General features: G+C 38.0%; 2 protein-coding genes and 1 long non-coding RNA gene across 4 annotated transcripts in view; 1 reads left to right on the forward strand and 2 right to left on the reverse strand.

Moving 5' to 3' along the window:
* LOC307003754 (uncharacterized protein) overlaps window positions 1-20856 on the reverse strand; it is a 239208-nt gene that overhangs the window by 126029 nt on the left and 92323 nt on the right. The window lies entirely within an intron of this gene.
* LOC307003752 (uncharacterized protein) lies at window positions 1161-15119 on the forward strand. Of its 2 annotated transcripts, none has more exons than XM_079622535.1 (3): window positions 1161-1261; window positions 3202-3407; window positions 12008-15119. In XM_079622535.1, exons 2-3 carry the CDS (start codon window positions 3263-3265, stop codon window positions 14344-14346), a joined length of 2484 nt encoding a protein of 827 aa, XP_079478661.1. In that variant the 5' UTR covers window positions 1161-1261; window positions 3202-3262; the 3' UTR covers window positions 14347-15119. The 2 variants fall into 2 exon arrangements, with proteins under 2 accessions (XP_079478661.1, XP_079478660.1); XM_079622534.1 differs by having other exon boundaries at window positions 1205-1520; window positions 12008-15113.
* Window positions 18681-20232, reverse strand: LOC307004464. The gene is made up of 3 exons (XR_013799032.1): window positions 19355-20232; window positions 19031-19187; window positions 18681-18932 (listed from the first exon to the last, which is right to left on the reverse strand). It is a non-coding gene; the product is annotated as an uncharacterized lncRNA (long non-coding RNA).

A 20856-nucleotide genomic window follows, 5' to 3' on the forward strand; every position in this document is an offset into this window, starting at 1 on the left:
AGCAAAAAAAAATTCACACTTATAAAACCTTGAGTACGCCAGAACCTCTGCAGAATTCACTTTATAAATAGCCTACCAGTCAGCGGAAGACTGTGTGCACATGCGTCTCCCCGAAATAACCATATATGGAGCTTACAACGCCTCGTTTTCATCTGCATATCATTTGCATATGATTATTCATCCACGTGTTTAACGGTACAAGACATTAGGAAAATATGAAATATGTATTATCATGATAAGCAATTCTCTCTGTAGTTTAAACATTAAAACACAGCACGCCAGAGGAAAAATGTTCAAAAGCATTGCATTCACAACAAATATTTCTATTTATTGAATATAATTTTTTTTTACTTCATCTGCGTTAGATAGGCTGCTATTTCACTAAACGGCCCAACACGCTCGCTGGCGCGGACCTTTAGGAAGGGATGGATATTTTCTTCAAATGATAGGCTTGGTGAGTGAAATCAGATTTGTATTATCTTTCTGTAGCCTATATGTATAATTTTCTTTAGATTTTCTGTTTTAAAAAAAAGACCAAAAAGACATTTAACTCCAGCTCACCGTCGACTCGATATACCATTACAGAAAGCTGTAATGAACCTATATGAGCTGAACCCATATAAAGGTTCACACTGTCGGAGAGTTCGGGAATACTCTATACACATAAAAAAACTAAATCAGAGTTTTAAATTCAAACATTTTAAAAGAGAACAAATACATCACGGTTGTTTAACCGACGAGCATTAAGCTGTGTCGTCAGCGAGTCGTTTCCCACAGATTTGTCAGCTGCACATCCATGAAGGGAATCTTTTGTAACATTTTACTTGATCATAATAATAAATGTTCATTGAGCAGCATACTAGAATGATTTCTGAAGGATCATGTGAGACTGAAGACTCGAGCTATGATGCTTAAAATTCAGCTTTGCCATCAGAGGAATAAACTGCATTTTATAAAATATTAAAATAGAAAAACAATTAAAAAATATATATATATTTCACAAGAAAACGATTTTAAATTGTAAAAATATTTCACAAAATTACTGTTTTTTGTGTATTTTGGATAAAAGAAATGCAGCCTTGGTGAGCAGAAGATTCATATATACATTTCTATTTATGTATCACATTTTTTATGTACATCGATTAATCTGTGATTTTTTTGACACACCAGGTTGTGGACAGGACTTTTATTTTGGTCTGGCGATGTGACGTCATTAGGCTGCGCCTCATCCATGCATTTGTTGTGATTCGACTGTAGTGAGGTTTGTATTTTTAATCATTTGAGGTGTTTAAATCCATATAAACAGTTCAATCAATCGTGTCGTTTTTACAAGGAATGCAAAGGGAATTACTTGTAGTTGAATATAACATTGTGATGCTTTCATTTATGAACGTTAACGAGCATTCAGAAAAAGTTGCGTCTCGTTTTGTTCCCTATATCGTGAATCGATTTATAGCTAAAGAAATTTCGGCCGCAGAGAAGCAGAAACGGAGCTTTTCAAAACTGAACTTAAACTAAAGGTGAGTTCCCGTGCAGTGTTCCTGAGCTCGGGATAGGACCTATCCTTTAAAATGAACTTTACTGACCTTTTACTCATTTGGCACACATTGCGACGCGGTCGCGCAGATAATAACATGAATATTGTAATTTACTGTACTTTCACATTTAAAATGCATATAGCATACACATACAAAGCACATTATGTATCTAGAATATAATCAAAACTTATGTTTAAACCAGTTGTGGTGTTTTAAATGAGAAAGTCCTCACATTTTATACTGTAGCCTAACGTTATAAATGTAAATTTACTTCCACTACACTTAATTTTCCTGGTTAAATAAACATTACATAAAAAAGAGAAACAAACAATTATTTTATTTTTTTGCAACAACTATGTAATGTTCTACTATTTATTAAAACCAAGTATAGCCTACATTTAAACAAGTTAGTATTTTTTTTACACATTTTAACATTTATTTCGAAATAATAACTAAAGGCTGCACCAATTTAAACAATATAATTTGTGAACTAATGTTCAGCTTTTCTTTTAAATAGCCTAGAGAGTAACATGAAGGGCTTATGCACCGGAGGAACCTTTTCATAGAAACTATCCGTGACGTGAGTGTTCGCTGATAGGCCGCCGAACGCATGCGAAACACCAGCACCTGCCATTTTTTAAAAGTCTACTAGTTACACTGGACATCAACCACATGGCATATGCTAATAATATTTCATTAGTGTCTACTTTCTTTGTATAACAGTTCTATCTAATAACGTGTTAGACAGATAGTAAACTAAAGAACACGGGGAATGTGAGCACTGTTTTCTCAGCCTCTGGCGTTCTCATCGCCATCAAAATAAGTCACAACAAGCACGGCTTACGTCACTTAACGTTCCTCGGGGAACCATTAGTAAAAAAAAATTCAGCAGTCATCAAGGTTGTACACACTGGTCACAGACATGAATTTCCGCAAGCTGATTGCTCACTAAAAAAAACACAGTCATCAGGTTTTCAGCCTATTTCAAGTTGTGAAATGGCTAAATTGTTTATTTACTTTTTAATTAGTCTTCCCATTAACGCCATCATTGTCTTCATTCAGGCCGATGAGAACGCACATAAATACAAAAGGCGGGTTTTATCGCACAAACCTGAAACCTAAAACTGATGACATAACTAACTGTCTTCATAATTGCTTTGGAAGCTGAAGCTTGCGATTAGAGCATAACATTTCCAACACTCGCTTCAGGTGTTCGGCCAATCACAACTTACTGGGTCAGCTGGCCAATCAGAGCACACTATGCATTTCGGAAGGAGGAGCTTTGTAGAAATCTGCGTTTTAGCATAGAGGAGTATACAGTACGGTATGTGAAATGTGTTTTTTGAACATTAAAACATGGTAACATATTCTATTACACCAAATACACAAATTATCTTTGAAAATAGCATCATATGACCACTTTAACAAACCAACTGCAAATGTTATCTATTAAATGTAATCTAAACATCTTTTAATATCTTATGTTAAGGATAACTAAATATTAAGTGGCTTAAATTTGCCTTACTTTATGAAATTGTAGTCCTAGTTTTGAGTGTGTGTTTTTTTGTCTAAACAGTTAATTTAAGGACTACTGAACTAGAGAGCTGATTGGGACGCTTGGTGTCTATTTATTTATCTTTCTGTTAATTCTCCTCTTAAACAGGACAAACACACAGAAAAACTCCTGGTGAAGCGACTGAGATCCATGAGACACTATTATAAAGATGGCGTTTATTAAAGAGGAGAGTGAAGACGTGGCGTTTATTAAAGAGGAGAGTGAAGACGTGGCGTTTATTAAAGAGGAGAGTGAAGACATGAAGATTGAAGAAGTATTCAGTGTGAAACCAGAAGAAACTGAGGAACAAACAGGTTGGTTTAATTCTCAAAGCTGAACTCAGTCATTTGATCCTTATTAAAAGGTTAAACTCTATAGAAATTAATTATAATTTTTGAAGAATGTCATATGAGACAAATTAAAGGTGCAATAATTGATTTTTCAAAAACGCTGTTGTAAAGTTTTCTTACCGAGCTAATAGAATAAAAAGACATCTATAAAAAATGACATCTCAAACATACAGTAGTAGTAATGTTTTTTTGTGCTTGACGGACTTGTTTGGCTGTTGCACCCGTGTCTCGCATTCTAAAAGTTAAAAGAAGTTCAACTTGCATCTTATTACCTTGTGTTATTTCCCATTCCACTCACAGATGCATCTTTTGAACAGCCGCTTAGGACTAGCGATGTGTTTGACGCGACCCTACGGCCGTTCATTGAGCGCATCGCAGGACAGCAGTTAATCGCCTTTGTAACTTCACATGCATGAAGCGCCATTTCCCTAAACAGCCAATGGTCAGATTTTCCACCAAAAGTAAAGAGCTATTAATTACGAAAACTATATTTTATGTTTCCTAATTATTATTTTATTTCAGTTATTCTATAACAACACAGTTCGATACAACACAGTGGTGTTTCGGTTAGGTACATTTTTGATCTAGCAAAAAGAAAGAAATGCCAAAAAAATTACCTTGATTTGAAAAAAAAAATTATTAAAAGAAAAATTATTTTTAAATAAGTGTGAGTTTTCCTACATCTTGAAACTTAGTTTTATAAATGGGGGTAATCTTTTAAGGATGAACAAATAATGTTTTGGTCATCACATTTAAATTAACATTTAAATATGATGATATTTGATTTTTGAAGTGCTGGAAAAAGATGTGACGTACTTGAAATCATTTTACTATTCCTACCAAACTTCCATGGTTAGCTCACAGTTAGTGTTACTACATTAAATCCATGGTGAATGTTGCAGATCTGTGGACTTAAAGCATATAACTAGTTAATTCACGGCACAGTGTGTCTCCTGGTTTCCACGTCAGCGCTGTTTGATCCGTTAATAACAGAGAAATATGAATGCTTCTCACTAGATCTTGCAGAGATGTTATTACTTCAGTGGCGAATTCAAATGCTTTCTTCACTGGATCTCTTAGCGCTGTGTAGTAACAGTGTCGCTTGATCAAGATCGGCTCGCGCTGCACTGATAAACGGTCCGTGAAGCACAAAATAATAGCGCTGTTTCGTTCCGCTTTCATTACGCTTGCCATTTGATGTTGGGCAATGTGGTGGTGGTCGTGCCCGCGCATTTGATTGGAAATATTGAGCGCTATATCGAAAAAAATGTTATATCGTTACCAACAATGGTGTACCGTCGATAAATACCGATACCGTTTTATCGCCCAGCCCTACTTCTGGGGGGAGTAAATCATGGGCTAATTCAAATTTTTGGGTGAACTATCCCTTTAAGTGCAGCCCTGAAGATCATACTTCCACATTGGGTATTTGTTATGACATTAAATTATAATATTCAAGTAGCTGAAACATACAAATTAATTGTACAATTGGTAAATATTAACATTAAACCCCAAATAATCAATCAAGCAATATTAAAAGTTATCAAATGGTTAGTTCCAGTCCTTGATTCTGATTGGTTTAATAGCTGTGTTTTATTCACGATAAAACACGACAACTACTGCTTCACCCAACGGTTCTATGTATCACTACACAACACCGCCAGCAACCACTCTTTTAGAAACTTAAACATATGTTTAGGACTGTAATCTCCCAGTCGATTAGTCGATTGTTGGTCGATACGTTCTGGCTCGACCAAAATTCTGATTGGTCGATTTTTTGGCGCGTTCATTTCATTACTTTTGCCGCGTTCATTTCATCAGTTTTCCCGCGTTCGTGTCATCAGGTGGAAAGCACTAATTGCTAATGGGGGTGTTTTCAGAGCACCCCTGTTTCACAGGTAACAGTCTGTCTTCAGAACACCCCCCTTGTTTTCACTTCTTTTGGATTAGCCCAACCACCGGAGAAGAGAGACAGAGAAGAAAGTAGGCTACTAGAAGGTTTGCTGAATATTATTTATTTAATTGTGAGAGCGTTTAATTCATAGTCAGTCCTCTTCTACCATGTCAACAAAGACATCGGCAGTGTGGCAGCATTTTATTTTATTTTATAGAAAACGGGAAAAAATTATTGGAGCCTAATGTGCAATGCGCTGTGCCACTGTTTGTATTAGTTTTGAGCCTATGCTTTATTTTCAGTTATGCACTTTATTTCGTTTTTGCTCTTGATCTGATTTGTTTAATAAATATATATTTTTTTATTAAAATGGACGTGCCTTTTGTGTTTAAGAGTAAAGCTTTAAGTTAATAGTCTATTCGTGTCTCAGCCGCGAAGCTGCGCTCCTGTGTTCAGCCTCACTCTGTGCGAGCGGCACGGCTGAAATTATAGTGCCTGTCAGTTATTATAATACATATGATAAAAACAATTGTCTAAATTATGTTGCATATTCCTCAAAAGTTCTTGTGATGATATCACTAGTTGACAACTATTTTCGGAAATCATAGGCTATGATATTGCGCAGGTACACGTGATGCAACGCTGTCAGAGCCGACATTTTTTTATGTTTATTTATAATTCATTTAGGCGGACAACAAGGCTACCAAGTACTGCGCACAGTGCGCAGCTAATTAATTTAACGTTTTTTTTTTCCTAACGTCATTTTTAGTCGATTTTTAGTTGAAAATTTCAGGACTTCAGTCGAGATTTCCTTTGGTTGATTACAGCCCTACATATGTTCTCATTGATATTGTTCATTGAAGCTTATAGAGTAGAGTATTGTGAGAGATCAAGTAACCGAGTATACTAGGGGTGGAACGGTACACTGAAGTCACGGTTCGGTTCATACCTTGGTTCAGACATCACTGGTCGGTACGAGTTCGGTACAATGGAGGGAAAAGCAAAACAAAAATGCAGAAGGCAATTATTTTTATTGTGCATGTCTCAGTCTGTACCACCTACAGTCTCTCCCCTGAGCAGCTGCCCTGAAGTGTGTAAAGTAAGATGTAAACAAAATAAGACAATAAAACTGAAAATACAGCATCTCTTATGTCCGGACGCACGAGCGCAAAATGTTGTCATTGCGGTGTGGGCGATCATGCGTGTTGGGTGCGTAGGCCACATTTCGCGTGGCGGTGTGCAGTGCACGGCTTTTCTTGTAACAGCGCGCGCGGCTCCGTATCCGAAGATGCACGGTTTCAAGCCGAATCTGGCCGAGCATGTCCATCTCACAGCACCGGCACCCAGTTCTTGCATCTAAATTAGTACATTTACTAAATGAGCCTACAATAGCAGACATAAGCCCTTTAAATAAAAATAAATAGCCATGTTTTATAAAAAGGTTCACAAAACTAAATAATTTTTTTTAGAAATTATGTAAGATAACGTTAATTTAGTTGTAGGTTACATTCTCATATCCATTTTTTTTTCTTCTTCTAATGTTACAAGGAATAATCGTGTTTACTGCTTTGCACGAATCTTTGAGAATCAAGAAGTGTGTGGTTTTGGTGTAGCCTACTAAAGTGTACTAAAATAAACATTCACGAGTGTACCTTTACTTCTTCTCGCCGCTGATTCCTGATGGTTTAGACGAGGACAATTACACCGAGTGGCACCCTGTCGTTTCAAAGAATAGTGCACCGGTGAGCGCGAAGTATAAATGCCTCGTCCATTTAGGGAGGCGGGCGCGCAAACCCATAGAACCCATAGAGGCGGGCTCGCAAACCCATAGAACCCATAGAGGCGGGCTCGCAAACCCATAGAACCCGGGCAGGGCTACAGAACCCGTGTATCTAACAGTAGTTCCGCATTACATGAATTATTTGCACGCAAGTTTTATTTATTTTTATACCGTGTATTCTCCGTGTAAATTCGTGCACCGAACCGTGACGCCCGTACCGATTCGGTTCAATACGAATACATGTACCGTTCCACCCCTAGTGTATACAGCATTTTCCTTCAGGTCAGTCCCATATTCGTTATAAAAAATCAGTTTGAATGTCCGCTGCGATATCTTGTCCTTTTAACAGTTAAGCGGTTTTCCGTGGCCTGACGCACATCATTTGTCAGATGCGTCTTGCTTCTCCTTGTTCACAACAAGTTTGTCCTTTCAATATAAAAGTCCTCTCTACTGACTGACTCGCTCATAAAGACTTTGTTGAAATAATTTAACTTCTGTTGCTGTTTACGGTCAGGGACTATTTTTTTTCCAGTGGAAGGAAGGCTTTTTTACTTCATGTAGTGATTTTACTTCATGAAAGTTGCACAGTGCACTAATACATATTTTTGTCTTTAATATTTGTATTGTGTGGTAACCGTTTTATATAAGCAATAAGGCTAGTGCTTTGTAAGGGATAATGAACACGCAAGCGGAGGGGTCTTCCATCAGCCTGAAGGGGGTTTATTTTGAGAGAACAACCAGCTGAATGTAGCCTACATTATCCCTCTTATTACACGGCTACTTGCCACATAAGTAAATAATTAGACCCAAAATATTGATCTGAGTCTAAATATTTTATTAGGTCTTTAACGCAAAGTTTCCACGGAGTTCTGTTGCAGCGCGGCAAGTTCAAACCAGATGGACATAATACGTTATACAGTCATACCACTTATTACACAGCATTTTGCCACATCAATAATTATGAAGATAAAGCGATATTGATTCAGATTAAACTGTTGGATTATAAGATACAAACAGGTACGATATTTAAAACCGTGTACAAAACAATAGTCACAAAATGGCTGTCACTGCAGTTGTATGAAACGAGAGAGTGAGTCCACGATACTGGATGGCATAATTAAATAACTGAAAAAAAAGAAGAAAATGTACACCGTTTCTAACAAATTGCCATATTATAGATTTAAATCAAACTATTTGAATTATTGTGAGCGACACAACGGATTTAAAGCAAAGACACAAATTGTCCACTATAGAAACATCTGTTGTGACTGTTGTGTCAAAATGCTCTTCGTTCACACCAGTGTCTTCAAGGGTTTTCTCGTCCACAGTGAAACATCTGAAAATGCTTAAATCACCTTCCTGCGCATGCGTAAAATGTCATAAATACTTACTGAGGTGCAAACCTTAATAAAGTTCATAGGGCATTTTGCTGATAACATAAATCATCCCAGAAAAATAGCATATCGCTTATTAGTGTGTCCATATCACAGTACAGTTCCAATCGCAATTCGATGTATGGTCTAAAATTGCCTGTTTTGCTACAGGACAGCAACTGCAAGTAAATATTTTTACTTCATGCAGAGAGTTACTTCATGCACATAGAGGGCCCTTATGGGTATGATAGGCGTCACATGACTTGTCTTGACAATGGACACCTCGACACTTGGTCAAGTGGAATCGGGGATTGAACCACCAACCTTCCGGTTTGTAGACAAACCACTGAGCCACTGCATGTTAATCAGTGATTGAAATTTTGGCTCATTTTACTGACTCTCGTTCATCTAAATAAACTAATGTTTATTCAAGTCATTTCATTCTTTGAGTGGCCTTAAATGTTATATTTTCAACAGCCAAATACCCTGAACACATCGTCCTACCCAAAGATAAGTTGAAAGGAACATAAATTATTACTTTACCTCCGGAATCTTTCATTGATTTGTCAAATGATAATTTCGTTACACGACACATGAACGATTCGTTAATGAATTAATGTAAACAATCTCCATTTACAAAGTCCACCCCAAAAGGAGTTAAACTCTTAACAGAGAACACCTTTCTTAAATGTCTTGTTTGTAGTCCAGCCATTACTTCCGTGGTGTAGCTGTCACCATGTGACAATAAAATAGGCTTTAAAGTAAAAATGTATAGGCCTAATAAACAGCCATTTTTAATCTTTAATTTTTCCATTTTTTTCCCCCATACACTAACCTGAGTGTAAAATTATATACGTTTCCCTGCCATGTGCTTCCATCTACTGGAGGTACCAGGTCATAACACACAGCGATAATGAAAAGGATGACTTTGGTGTGAGATGTTGCAGTGCTTCTCGTCTGGTGTGTGACCAATTTAACAGTGTGAATCTCTTCTATTTTAAACAAGTTAAATTTAACTATAACCAGTTCTACAAAAGACAGTAATGTTGTTATTCAGTTTGTGGCAGCCTAATGTTGATTCAATTCAGTTTAATCCCAATGTAGATGTTGCAAGATGAGATTCATCTGTAAAGCAGATCTACAGAAAACAATAATCCCATCATCCAGCCTCATTCAGTTCGACTTTTGTTCTCATCCGATGATGTCAGTCAGTTTTGATGTAAATGACTGAAAGTTAAGTGTCTTTCATACCCCAACTAAGCAAGCCAGTGTTGTCGTGTTTAGTTCAGATCAATAACAGGATTCAAGATTCAGGGTTTATATTAAGCCAGGATTAGGCATTAGTTTAAATAGGAGATTCAAGTAGCTGTTATAAGCATGCCTTAAAAAAACGACTGGTGTGCATCTTGAGACAAAACAATGGCACAGATATATTTTAAGATATGACAGTGTAAGTTGTTTTCAGTTAAAACAGCTCAAACATGTATTTTAGTCTGGGACTAGGCTTTAGCCTTGTGTGTGAAACTTGGGGGTAGTCGACTAAAAATTGATTAAACAAAACATGACAAGGTTGACTAAATACGATGAAAAAAAAACTAAAAAGTACATTTGATTTAGAACTAAGACTTAATAAATAAATAAATAGCTGACAAAATTAGTTTGATGGCCCTTCAAGAACGATGTTGATTCAGGTGAGAGAGAACTTACGAGCATCTCTTCAACCTTAGGCATTGTCCTGTACCAGTGGTTGTTTAGCCCTGCAATGTTTGAGGATCTGGGGAAAACGGAAGCCTCCAACCCAGTGAAGTTGTGCTCCACCAGAGAGGAGGCATTCAGCTAATTTGCTATCACGATGATGCTACTGCTTTTCAGCTGGTCAGTCAAGACTCAACTCGAGTTTCTCAACAACTTGAGTCAAAACCTCCAGTAATTCCTCATGAGCAGGGTAGAGGAATTGCATTTCCTTGAATTTCCCTAGGCTTGCCACATCCAACTCAGAGCCAGAAATACCCAACACCGGGCCTTTGTTCAGATCAGAAGAAACTGCTTGGGGGCTTCTGGGTCTGAAACAATTTGGGTACCCGAAATAATTTAACCTGACCCGACCCGAACATTACGGTTATATTTTAAGCCCGACCCGAGGTCCGTTTCTCACTTTTTTCCATTTTTTTTTTCATATGCTGTATTTTATGATTGCTTGCAACTATAATTAAAAAATAGGCTACATGTACAAACACCATTTCACTACGGCACTGCGGCCCCCTCATCAGTCAGCAAACGAGAAAAAAAAGAGAAAAAGCACGGACTTACTAATTACGAAACTTTGATGTGGTTGAACCAGACAGTCACAAATTCCTCTGGAACTCAAACAATAAACTTCAAAACAAAGTTTGCGCAGTTGCACAACTATTTACACAAATAGATCCTTCCCAATAGGCTACGAGTTATGAATGAAGAGAACAGCATCGAGAGTTGATGGTTTCAGCGCGTCCTCTGATTGCAGTGTTGTGACTGAAATAGCGCGCGGGAGCACATGCGCAAAACAGTTTTGTAAAATGATATATGATCAAATAAAAATTATTGATATATAATTTTACAAAACTGTTTTGTGCATGTGTTCCCGTGCGCTATTCTGTCTATACTTTCTGTCGTGCCCTGAAGGATATGTCTGTGCGTACCTCAAAACCAATCACTTATAATGTAAGGAGCTCAACCCAGCCATGGCTATGTGTCTGGTTCTCAATTGTTTGACGGGCGTAGTAACAATAACTAAGGGGCGTGGCTTTTGCGAACGGTCAATTACAGTAGGCCTATAGATAACAGTCATGATATTGTGGCTTTAAAGCAATATTTTTTATAGTAGGATATAAACAAATGTGACGTGACTTGACTGGATAATGTCGAATTGCAAAGCTCATGCAAATATATCCACAATAGCCTGGTCCTACCAGACTCTCATACATTTAATTTGTACAGAGAGTCTGGCCACTCTCCATTGACAAGCGTTAACTTCCTTGAAGGCGGGTACTCTGTTGAAGTTTAAAACTATTGGATCTGCCCAGAGCCACTCTGGATCTGCCATAACCAATCGCTAACGTTTGGTCGTGAGTCTCGTGACGTATGTCAACTCAAACTAGCAAATGACCTCAACGTTGTCTAAACAGACCTCTCATCAGTCTGGATGTCAGGATGTTTAACAGTATAGAGCTGCGACAGTATTTCAGACTTTGTTGTTAGTATACCACAAAATGAATCTTTGCAAACTCAGTTTCTCCATACTCCCTTTCAATTTCTTCTCCTTCGTTCTTAACTTTGATGTTTGTACTGTGCATTTAGGCTATGTATACGTTTCACAACTTTATTAAAACAATAATTGAGAGAATCTTCAGAAAGGCGCTCTCTTCTCCGGAGGAAATATTTCCGCTTCACTCACTCTGATACATGTTGTTGGGTTTGATGTTTTACATGTCTAAATGTTTTTGATGTCTTTTTTTATTTACTTTTTTTTTTGCCTTAGACCTTATGGCGCTGAAAGAGGAGAGTGAAGAACTGAATGAAATAGAAAAGAAAGATCAGAGGCCTTTCTCCTGCCAACAGTGTGGGAAAAGTTTCAAACGAAAAAGTAATCTTAATAACCACATGAAAGTTCACACTGGAGAGAGCCCTTTCACTTGCCAACAGTGTGGAATGAGTTTCACTCAAATAGGAAGCCTTAACAGGCACATGAGAATTCACACCGGAGAGAAACCTTACTCATGCCCTCAGTGCGGACAGAGATTCTATCAACATGGAAACCTTAAAATCCACATGAGAATTCACACTGGAGAAAAGCCTTACACATGCTCTCAGTGTGGAAAGAGATTTGATCAACATGGAAACTTTAGAGTCCACATGAGAATTCACACTGGAGAGAGCCCTTTTACCTGCCAACAGTGTGGAAAAAGGTTCAACAGAAAAGGAAACCTTAATTATCACATGAGAATTCACACTGGAGAGAAGCCTTCCATATCACATCAGAGTGGAAACCTTAAAGTCCACATGAAAATTCATATGGGAGAGACATCTTTTTCATGCCCTCAGTGTGGAAAGATATTTGATCATCGTGGAAACCTTAATGTCCACATGAGAACTCACACTGGAGAGAAGCCTTTCACTTGTAAACAGTGTGGGAAAAGTTTCAACCGAAAAGGAAACCTAAATTACCACATGAGAATTCACTCCGGAGAGAAACCTTTCACATGCTCTCAATGTGGAAAGAGTTTCTACCAACATGGGAACCTTAAAAGCCACATGAAAATGCACACTAAAGAGAAGCCTTACACATCCCCTCAGAGTGGAAAGAGATTTGATCAACATGGAAACCATAAAATCCACTTGAGAAATCACACCGGAAAGAGCCCGTTCACCTGCCAACAGTGTGGAAAAAGTTTCACTCAAATAGGAAGTCTTAACAGGCACATTAGACTTCACACTGGAGAGAAGCCTTACAAATGCGCTCAGTGTGGGATGAGTTTCTATCAACATGGAAACCTTAAAGTCCACATGAGACTTCACACTGGAGAGAAGCCTTACAAATGCCCTCAGTGTGGAATGAGTTTCTATCAACATGGAAACCTTAAAGTCCACATGAGAACTCACACCGGAGAGAAGCCTTTTACCTGTGAACAGTGTGGGAAAAGTTTCAACCGAAAAGGAAACCTTAACTACCACATGAAAGTTCACACCAGAGAGAGCCATTTCACCTGCCAACAGTGTGGAAAAAGTTTCACTCAAAAAGGAATCCTTAACAGGCACAGGAGAATTCACTCCGGAGAGAAATCATTTTCATGCCCTCAGTGTGGAAAAAGTTTCTATCAACATGGAAACCTTAAAGTCCACATGAAAATTCACACTGGAGAGAGCCTTTTTACCTGCCAACAGTGTGGAATAAGTTTCACTCAAATAGGAAGCCTTAACAGGCACATGAGAATTCACAACGGGGAGAAGACTTATAAATGCCCTCAGTGTGGAAAGAGATTTAATCAACATGGAAACCTTAAAGTCCACATGAGAAATCACACCGGAAAGGAGAGGTTGTTCACCTGCCAACAGTGTGGGAAAAGTTTCAAACGAAAAGGAAACCTTAATTACCACATGGCAGTTCACACTGGACAGAGCCCTTTCACCTGCCAACAGTGCGGAAAGAGTTTCACTCAAATAGGAAGTCTTAACAGGCACATTAGACTTCACACTGGAGAGAAGCCTTACAAATGCGCTCAGTGTGGGATGAGTTTCTATCAACATGGAAACCTTAAAGTCCACATGAGACTTCACACTGGAGAGAAGCCTTACAAATGCCCTCAGTGTGGAATGAGTTTCTATCAACATGGAAACCTTAAAGTCCACATGAGAACTCACACCGGAGAGAAGCCTTTTACCTGTGAACAGTGTGGAAAAAGTTTCAACCGAAAAGGAAACCTTAATTACCACATGAAAGTTCACACCAGAGAGAGCCATTTTACCTGCCAACAGTGTGGAAAAAGTTTCACTCTAAAAGGAATCCTTAAGAGGCACATGAGAATTCACTCTGGAGAGAAACCTTATTCATGCCCTCAGTGTGGAAAGAGTTTTGATCAACATGGAAACCTTAAAGTCCACATGAGAATTCACACTGGAGAGAAGCCTTACAAATGCCCTCAGTGTGGAAAGAAATTTGATCAACATGGAAACTTTAAGGTTCACATCAGAATTCACAGTGGAGAGAGCCCTTTTACCTGCCAACAGTGTGGAAAGAGTTTCAACCGAAAAGGAAACCTTAAATACCACATGAAAATTCACACTAGAAATAAAGAATTTTCATCAACATGCAAACCTTGAACTTTACATGAGAATTCACACTAGAGAAAAGCTTTTTATCTGCCAACATTGTTGAAGAACTGGTGGAAGTTTCAACCGAAAAGGAGTCCTTAACCACTTTTAGGTTCAAAGATCGCAGATGTCCTCAGATTTTTGTTGTTTAACATTCAACCCACGTTAAAGCATCAGACTCTTAATTGATCTGGGCAAACATTAGAAAAGATTAAAGAGTATCATTAGAAAGATTTAAGACTTTAGATATTTGACCACTGTTTATGAAAAAAACTGGGTTGCAGTGACATTCATTTCCTATTTTCTGTCAGGAGTGCAGAATTTTTTTCTGTAACAACAATTTTTTTTATACTTTGAATAGAATAATTCAGTTCTTTCATATTCACGTACGTCTGCTCTGGTTTATTTGTGTTCACCTAGCTTCAATGAACAGCATCTGTTAGGGCTCTTAGTACAAAAGTGCGCAAATTTGGAGAAATGTTGATTTTTCACATGCTTACAAAATATTTTGTCATACAGAATACCATTTCTATTCATTTCATTCTGCAATCTGAAGAGCTAAAACAGCGTACATAGCGCTGTCTCCTGTTCCTGGTTTGCATTAGATATGATCTCATTGCTCTCTCATTTGGTGTAGAGCTATCTTTTGCATGACTATATTCCACCCCTTCTGTATGACGCTTTCATGTGCACTTCCTCCTTTGCATTTCCGTGAAAAACACTTTCAAAGAAACCTTTCTACACATGAAACAAGAAGCTAATAAAGATTATGATGGTATATGATTTGTTTGTGATTTTCATGCAACTTGGGGTATATTCAAATTAATAAAGAATGTTTACATTATACATGCTTAGCATGTGTAGCTATTAGCTCCATATAAAATGCTAAATATAACATTTTAACAACATGTGACACAAATCCGCATTACATCGCGATCGGAAGTTAATGCAAACACTCAATAGTGGTTTAAAGTGAGTTTTAAGTAAAAGTGTAATATTACCCAGATAGCACATGTAAGTCTGCAAGATGTCTGTTAAAGATCACTTCATCTGGAAAGCATCTGCTGTTTACTAACATTTGATAGACATCTTTAAGATTTCAGGTTTAAATAAAACTCTAAAATAAATTTTCTAAACGTCTATTTGACATCTGACAGGATACGTCATATAGACGAATTGCAGATGAGCAAAAACAAAAATTACGTCTTCCAGAGGTAAACGCGCAAATCAAATAGACGTCTCTGATGTACCGTATTTTCCGGACTATAAGTTGCACTTTTTTTCATAGTTTTGCTGGTCCTGCGACTTATAGTCAGGTGCGACTTATATATCAAACTTAATTCATACTGACTGAGATGAACCAAGAGAAAACATTACCGTCTACTAGGGCTGGTATGGATTTTTTCTTACTGTGGTTGAAAAGCAAGAAATTCCCGCGGTATAGAAATAAACCGCTTTAAATAGTGGTTGAAATAGTCAAATTTTCATTAGGCAGTAATTATATTATATTCCATATTTATGTTTACATAATATAATGTTATTTTATTATTTTAATTTAATCTATGTTGATTACCGGTATATGAAAAGTGAACACCATGAGTAGGATCATAAGATGGGTCAGAGATTATTTTGACCACTTTATTAAGATTTGTTTTGTAAAAAGCCTTTCTTTAAATCGAATTTGTATAATGTATACAAATTTGTATAAAAAATTTCGTTTTGTATAATTTTTTATTTTATTTTTTTGTATAAATTTATTTATGTATTTTAATCAATGTTTCATCAACGAATTGCCTGGAATTAATAAATAAGAAGCAAAAAAAGCAAATATAGCAGACATAATCAGGACGCGGAGGCGCCCGTGCGATCTCTTCTCTATTTCGTAGAGAAGACTGTACTCTGTGAAAATATTTATTTATTTTTGTCAATGTGCGCCGATCGGAATTCTGGGGATACAACATAGCCAATAGGCTATACTACGGACTTTAGCCGTTAAATATCTTTGCTGCATTGGATCATTGTAATATCCAATGAGTGCATCAGAAAGATCAAGACCGCCCATGTATTTATTGTACTCGAGCACTGCTTTTGGAATCGGGATGCTCTCTCTTCTCCAGACACCGTCAGCACTCTTCACACGTCGGTTTACGCTGTCATTACAGTAAGCTTTGTGTATAGTTGAGCTCATTGTGACTTCTCTAGTGTCTTTCCATTTTACAAACAGGAAAATTGCCATTTCTGAGCCAACGAATTTCTCCTCTTTTCGCCTTCCTGCTGAGGTCGTTGATTTGGGTTTTTGGAAAGCCTATTCTATTAGTCCGTATGGTGCCACAAGCTAGAGTCTTTTTGGACAGTAAATCCACGAAGAGAGTTGGGCTGGTATAAAAATTGTCCATAAAAATATGATAGCCCTGTCCAAGCAGACTAAAATCTAAAAGCTGAATGACCGATTCATAGCTGAGGCCTTTACCTGTGTCTTCGGATTTGCCCTCACACACAAAAAAGTTCCAGGTGTATGCAGACAATGAATCAGCAAGGACAAACAATTTGTAGCCCCATTTTGTGGGCTTGTCCTTCATATATTGTTTCAGCCCAATTCTTGCCCTTGATGCAACCATACGTTCATCCACTGCCAGTTGCCTTTGTGGTTGAAAATATGTCTTGCACGCAGAAACAATGCTGCCATAGAGGGGTTTTATTTTGAATAGTCTGTCATAGCCAGGGCTTCCCTTTTTTCTTATGTTATCTTCATCCTCTTTTAGATCACAGAGATGAAGGTTCCAAGAAATGCTAAGAAAACGGGATCTGGACATTGCAGAACGAGGAAAAGGAAAACTATAAATGTCCTTTGTTGACCAGTAATCCACCAAAGTCTTTGCATTTACCAATCCCATATAGATTAAAATGCCAATGTAGCACAAAAAGTCTTTCACAACGAGCGGTATCCACATGAATTTCTTACCCGACTCAGCCCTCTTTGCAGCATAGGCATTGGTGTTTCTTATTATTGATTCAAAAACAGACGTGGTGAAAAATAACTGAAAAAGCTCAAGTGGTGAATACGCAGCATTTCTGATGAGCTGAGGTCCTGGTGGTCGTTTTGGTGCAAATGGGAACAAAACTGGGTCCTCGTCTGCGTCTGTTTCAGTGTGCCAGCTTTCTTCATTAGAAGAAGATGGCTGAGCACTCTTCCCTCTTTCTGAAGTCCCAGCTCTCCCTCTCCCTCTGCCTCTCCCTCTTGTGGGGGTGGCTGTGGGGGTTGGGTGCACAGGTGTGCTTGAGGACCGTGGCGTCTCTGCGTGACTTGGAGGAATCCAGTCGTCATCAGATGAACTTGCACTGTAACACAAAATAATAAACTTGTAAATATCTGAATACTCGCGTCTCTTTATTGTTTATTCGTTACGATAAACACGGACCACTAACAGCCATTTGCGCATTGGTAAGCGCCAGTGTTGGGTATAGTTACTTTGGAAAGTAGTTAATTAGGTTACAACGTTGCCATCAATTAAAAGTAATCAGTTATGTTACAGCGTTATCTATTCATAAAAGTAACGCGTTAGAGTACTCATGCGTTACCAAATATTAAAAGCCGTTTGCAGCGCCTCACACATGCTGCAGCTTAATTGACAGACACGGCCCCCTTTAAATGCACCTAGAAGTCGTGACTCCTGGCAATGAATAACGTCAGTCATCCGACTAAATTAACACTGCAGGATAACAATAACAGGAAAGACAGTCATCAATAGGCTATTCCACATAGCGTTTTATTTATTTATTATCACAGAACATATTAATCAAAATTTACACCTTCCCAGCCCGGGTAGTAGAGATGCGCGGATGGGCTATTATTTCAATAAAAAAATCAATAATTATAATGCCGATATTATTTCAGTATAGAAATGCAGACATCCCAAGTCTACCGGAAGCATATTGATAGCGGCTCACTGATGCCCGTGAATTAGTTAAAACAGGGTTCTCAAGTTTTATCAAAAGCTTGGAGTGAGATCACATGCGGTTAGGGGAGGAGCCCTAATGGAGCCCCGCCCCCACCCCTCAATTTTACCCATTGTTCATAATTAACCAGCACAAATAGAAATTTTAACAATTGGTAAATCTGATAAATGACAGAGCAATTTATCACATCAAATATACTCTTTAATGTTATATTCAAAATTACAAATATACAAAAATGACAAAAATATAACAAATTGCTCCAAACTGTTTGGAAAAAAACTAATATTTTTGCATTGTGTGTGTGTGTGTGTGTGTGTACGTACAAGAGTACACACTCCAGTTTATGAAATGTGTTTTGTGTTGTAAGTGTTTGTTGCACATTTTAAGTGTTTGTTGCACATTTTGATGCCTTGATAACAGGGGTAGGGGGCTCCCACTTGAAGCACTGTGGCTCGATGCCAGACATTTTCACTGTCATAATGGATGACAGTGTTCCGTCCAGAGCCAACCTGTTTCTAGTTTTGGTTTTGTTCAAACCTACAACAGAGAACACTCTCTGCATCTGCATTGGCGTGGGGAAGAATTAAAACCAGTTTGGCTATCTTTGACAGCCGTCCAAATTGGCTCAAACCAGTCACCTTTAAAAAGAAAATGAAGCAATGAGACCTAAATAATTATTTATTTGCATTCATTAAGTTGAATAACTAAATGTCAAAAGGTGTGTAATATCTCTTACCCTGTTCTTCATTGACGACATATTCCCCCAAAAACCCTCAATGTCGAAATTGGCTGGGTCTTGGGGCATGGAGATGTCCATCAATTGATACTCTAGGAACTCTTCGGTGATCTGATCATGCTCTTGGGGTCCCTGATAAGGAAGCAGTTCGGCAAACCTAAAAAAAAAAATAGAACACAATGTGCACTGAACTGTTTAAGATGATGTGGAAGAAACAACAGGATTTGTTTTCTGAACAACATCAAACTTCACAATTTATAAAAAATGTTAAGAAAATGTAGTATTAGAAATAAGGAATAATAAATAAGTAAACCCATACAGTACCTGTCGACAAAGTACAAGGCATCTTCAACACTGCACTCGGTCCTTTGCTGGACATCAACAAATTTTGAGTGCTTGATTAGGGCCTCTCTCAGGGGTAGTTTGTCCAGTGCATATTCCACTGCTCTCACCAGAAAAGCCTGTGCTGCCTGTTGGAATCTCTGCACCTGTTGAGGTGATATATCTCCTGCATCAAGGAGCCGATTAAGCGTAGCTCGAGTTGTGAATCCAACATTCAGCTTTTCTCCTACCAAAGAGATAAACCAGTTAATAAGAGTAATTTTTTTTTCTCTTTTTTTACTAAGTTTATTAACAACTAAAAATAACCACAGTTGCTAGCTTGAATATCCCACTTTAATATAAGTAAATCACATCACATCAATGACATCACCAAACTCATAACTGAATAAAAAGGTATTCTTATAAAAGTATCTGTGTTCAGGGAGTGACTGAAGTATGTGTATCTGCTTATGTGAAACTTGGGAGCATTGCCTGGCAGTTGGCTTGCTGGGTCCTTGTAGTGGATGTCATCCAGTTCTCGACACTGTAGTGCTGCTGGCTTTAGAAACCTTGCGCACAACTTGCGAACAAACTTTGTCATCTACAAAGATGTATTTTAGAAAGGATTTTCCATACCATTTGAAAAGACATATCTAAAACAAATGTCAAATCTAACATTATTAGCAGAATCATGGGTTAACCTTCCATTTTACCTCTTCATGTAGAAGAAAGATGGATGACCTCTCTCTCTGGAGGAGGAGGTTCAAGGTTGAGAAGGCTGGCAATGTTGCTTGATAAAAGAGGAGGTACACTTCCGTAAGTGGGTTGGAAAATGCATCCACCAGCCTTCGGAACTTTGGTTGTTTCTCATCTGAATAAAAAAGTACCGGTTATGCACAGAACAGACATGTTTCTTTTTTTGCAATACTCTTGCAATAGTGTAATGAAAAATTCAGCCTACCTAATGACTTGAAGTAGCTAGTGAGTGGCTCATACCGCTGCAGAATGCGATTCACACAGCTCTCCAGGCTCAACCATCGAACGGAAACATGCTGAAGCATTTCCATATAGTCACTTTCATGGAGGTCACAAAATTCTGTGATGAAAATTTATCAATTCCAAGAAAATTTTCTGAAAATCTAGTAAAATTTCCATTGTACTATCACAGGTGCATGTTAAGTAACAAACCTGACAAATATCCTTTACGGTTGGTGCTTCCCCTAAACCAGTATGCAACATCCACGAGGAGGGTCCAGCTGCGGTTTGGGCGTTCCCGTAATGACACAAGAATGCCCTTTGGGCGTTCCTGGTAGCGTTTCATTGACCAATCGGGAAGCGTTTCGCAAGGCACACTGGGTATGATGTCATTTCCCCTTCCATATTTGCAATTTTACCTCGTAAGTTTCGCGGGAGAAGAAGTAACGTTAGTCAAGCGGTCATTCGATGAGAGATTATGTCAGTAAGTAGGCTATTGTTTATTTCTACAACATTGACTGGGAAGTAAT

This window comes from Phoxinus phoxinus, assembly GCF_949152265.1.
Source record: "Phoxinus phoxinus genome assembly, chromosome: 9".
Taxonomy (NCBI): domain Eukaryota; kingdom Metazoa; phylum Chordata; class Actinopteri; order Cypriniformes; family Leuciscidae; genus Phoxinus; species Phoxinus phoxinus.

Bases quoted from the DNA above. Each gene is read 5' to 3' on its own strand.
- LOC307003752 (XM_079622535.1), top strand. From the start codon at position 3,263: ATGGCGTTTATTAAAGAGGAGAGTGAAGACGTGGCGTTTATTAAAGAG. The intron at 3,408-12,007 runs GTTGGTTTAATT...TTTTTGCCTTAG, and splicing joins AGAAACTGAGGAACAAACAG to ACCTTATGGCGCTGAAAGAG.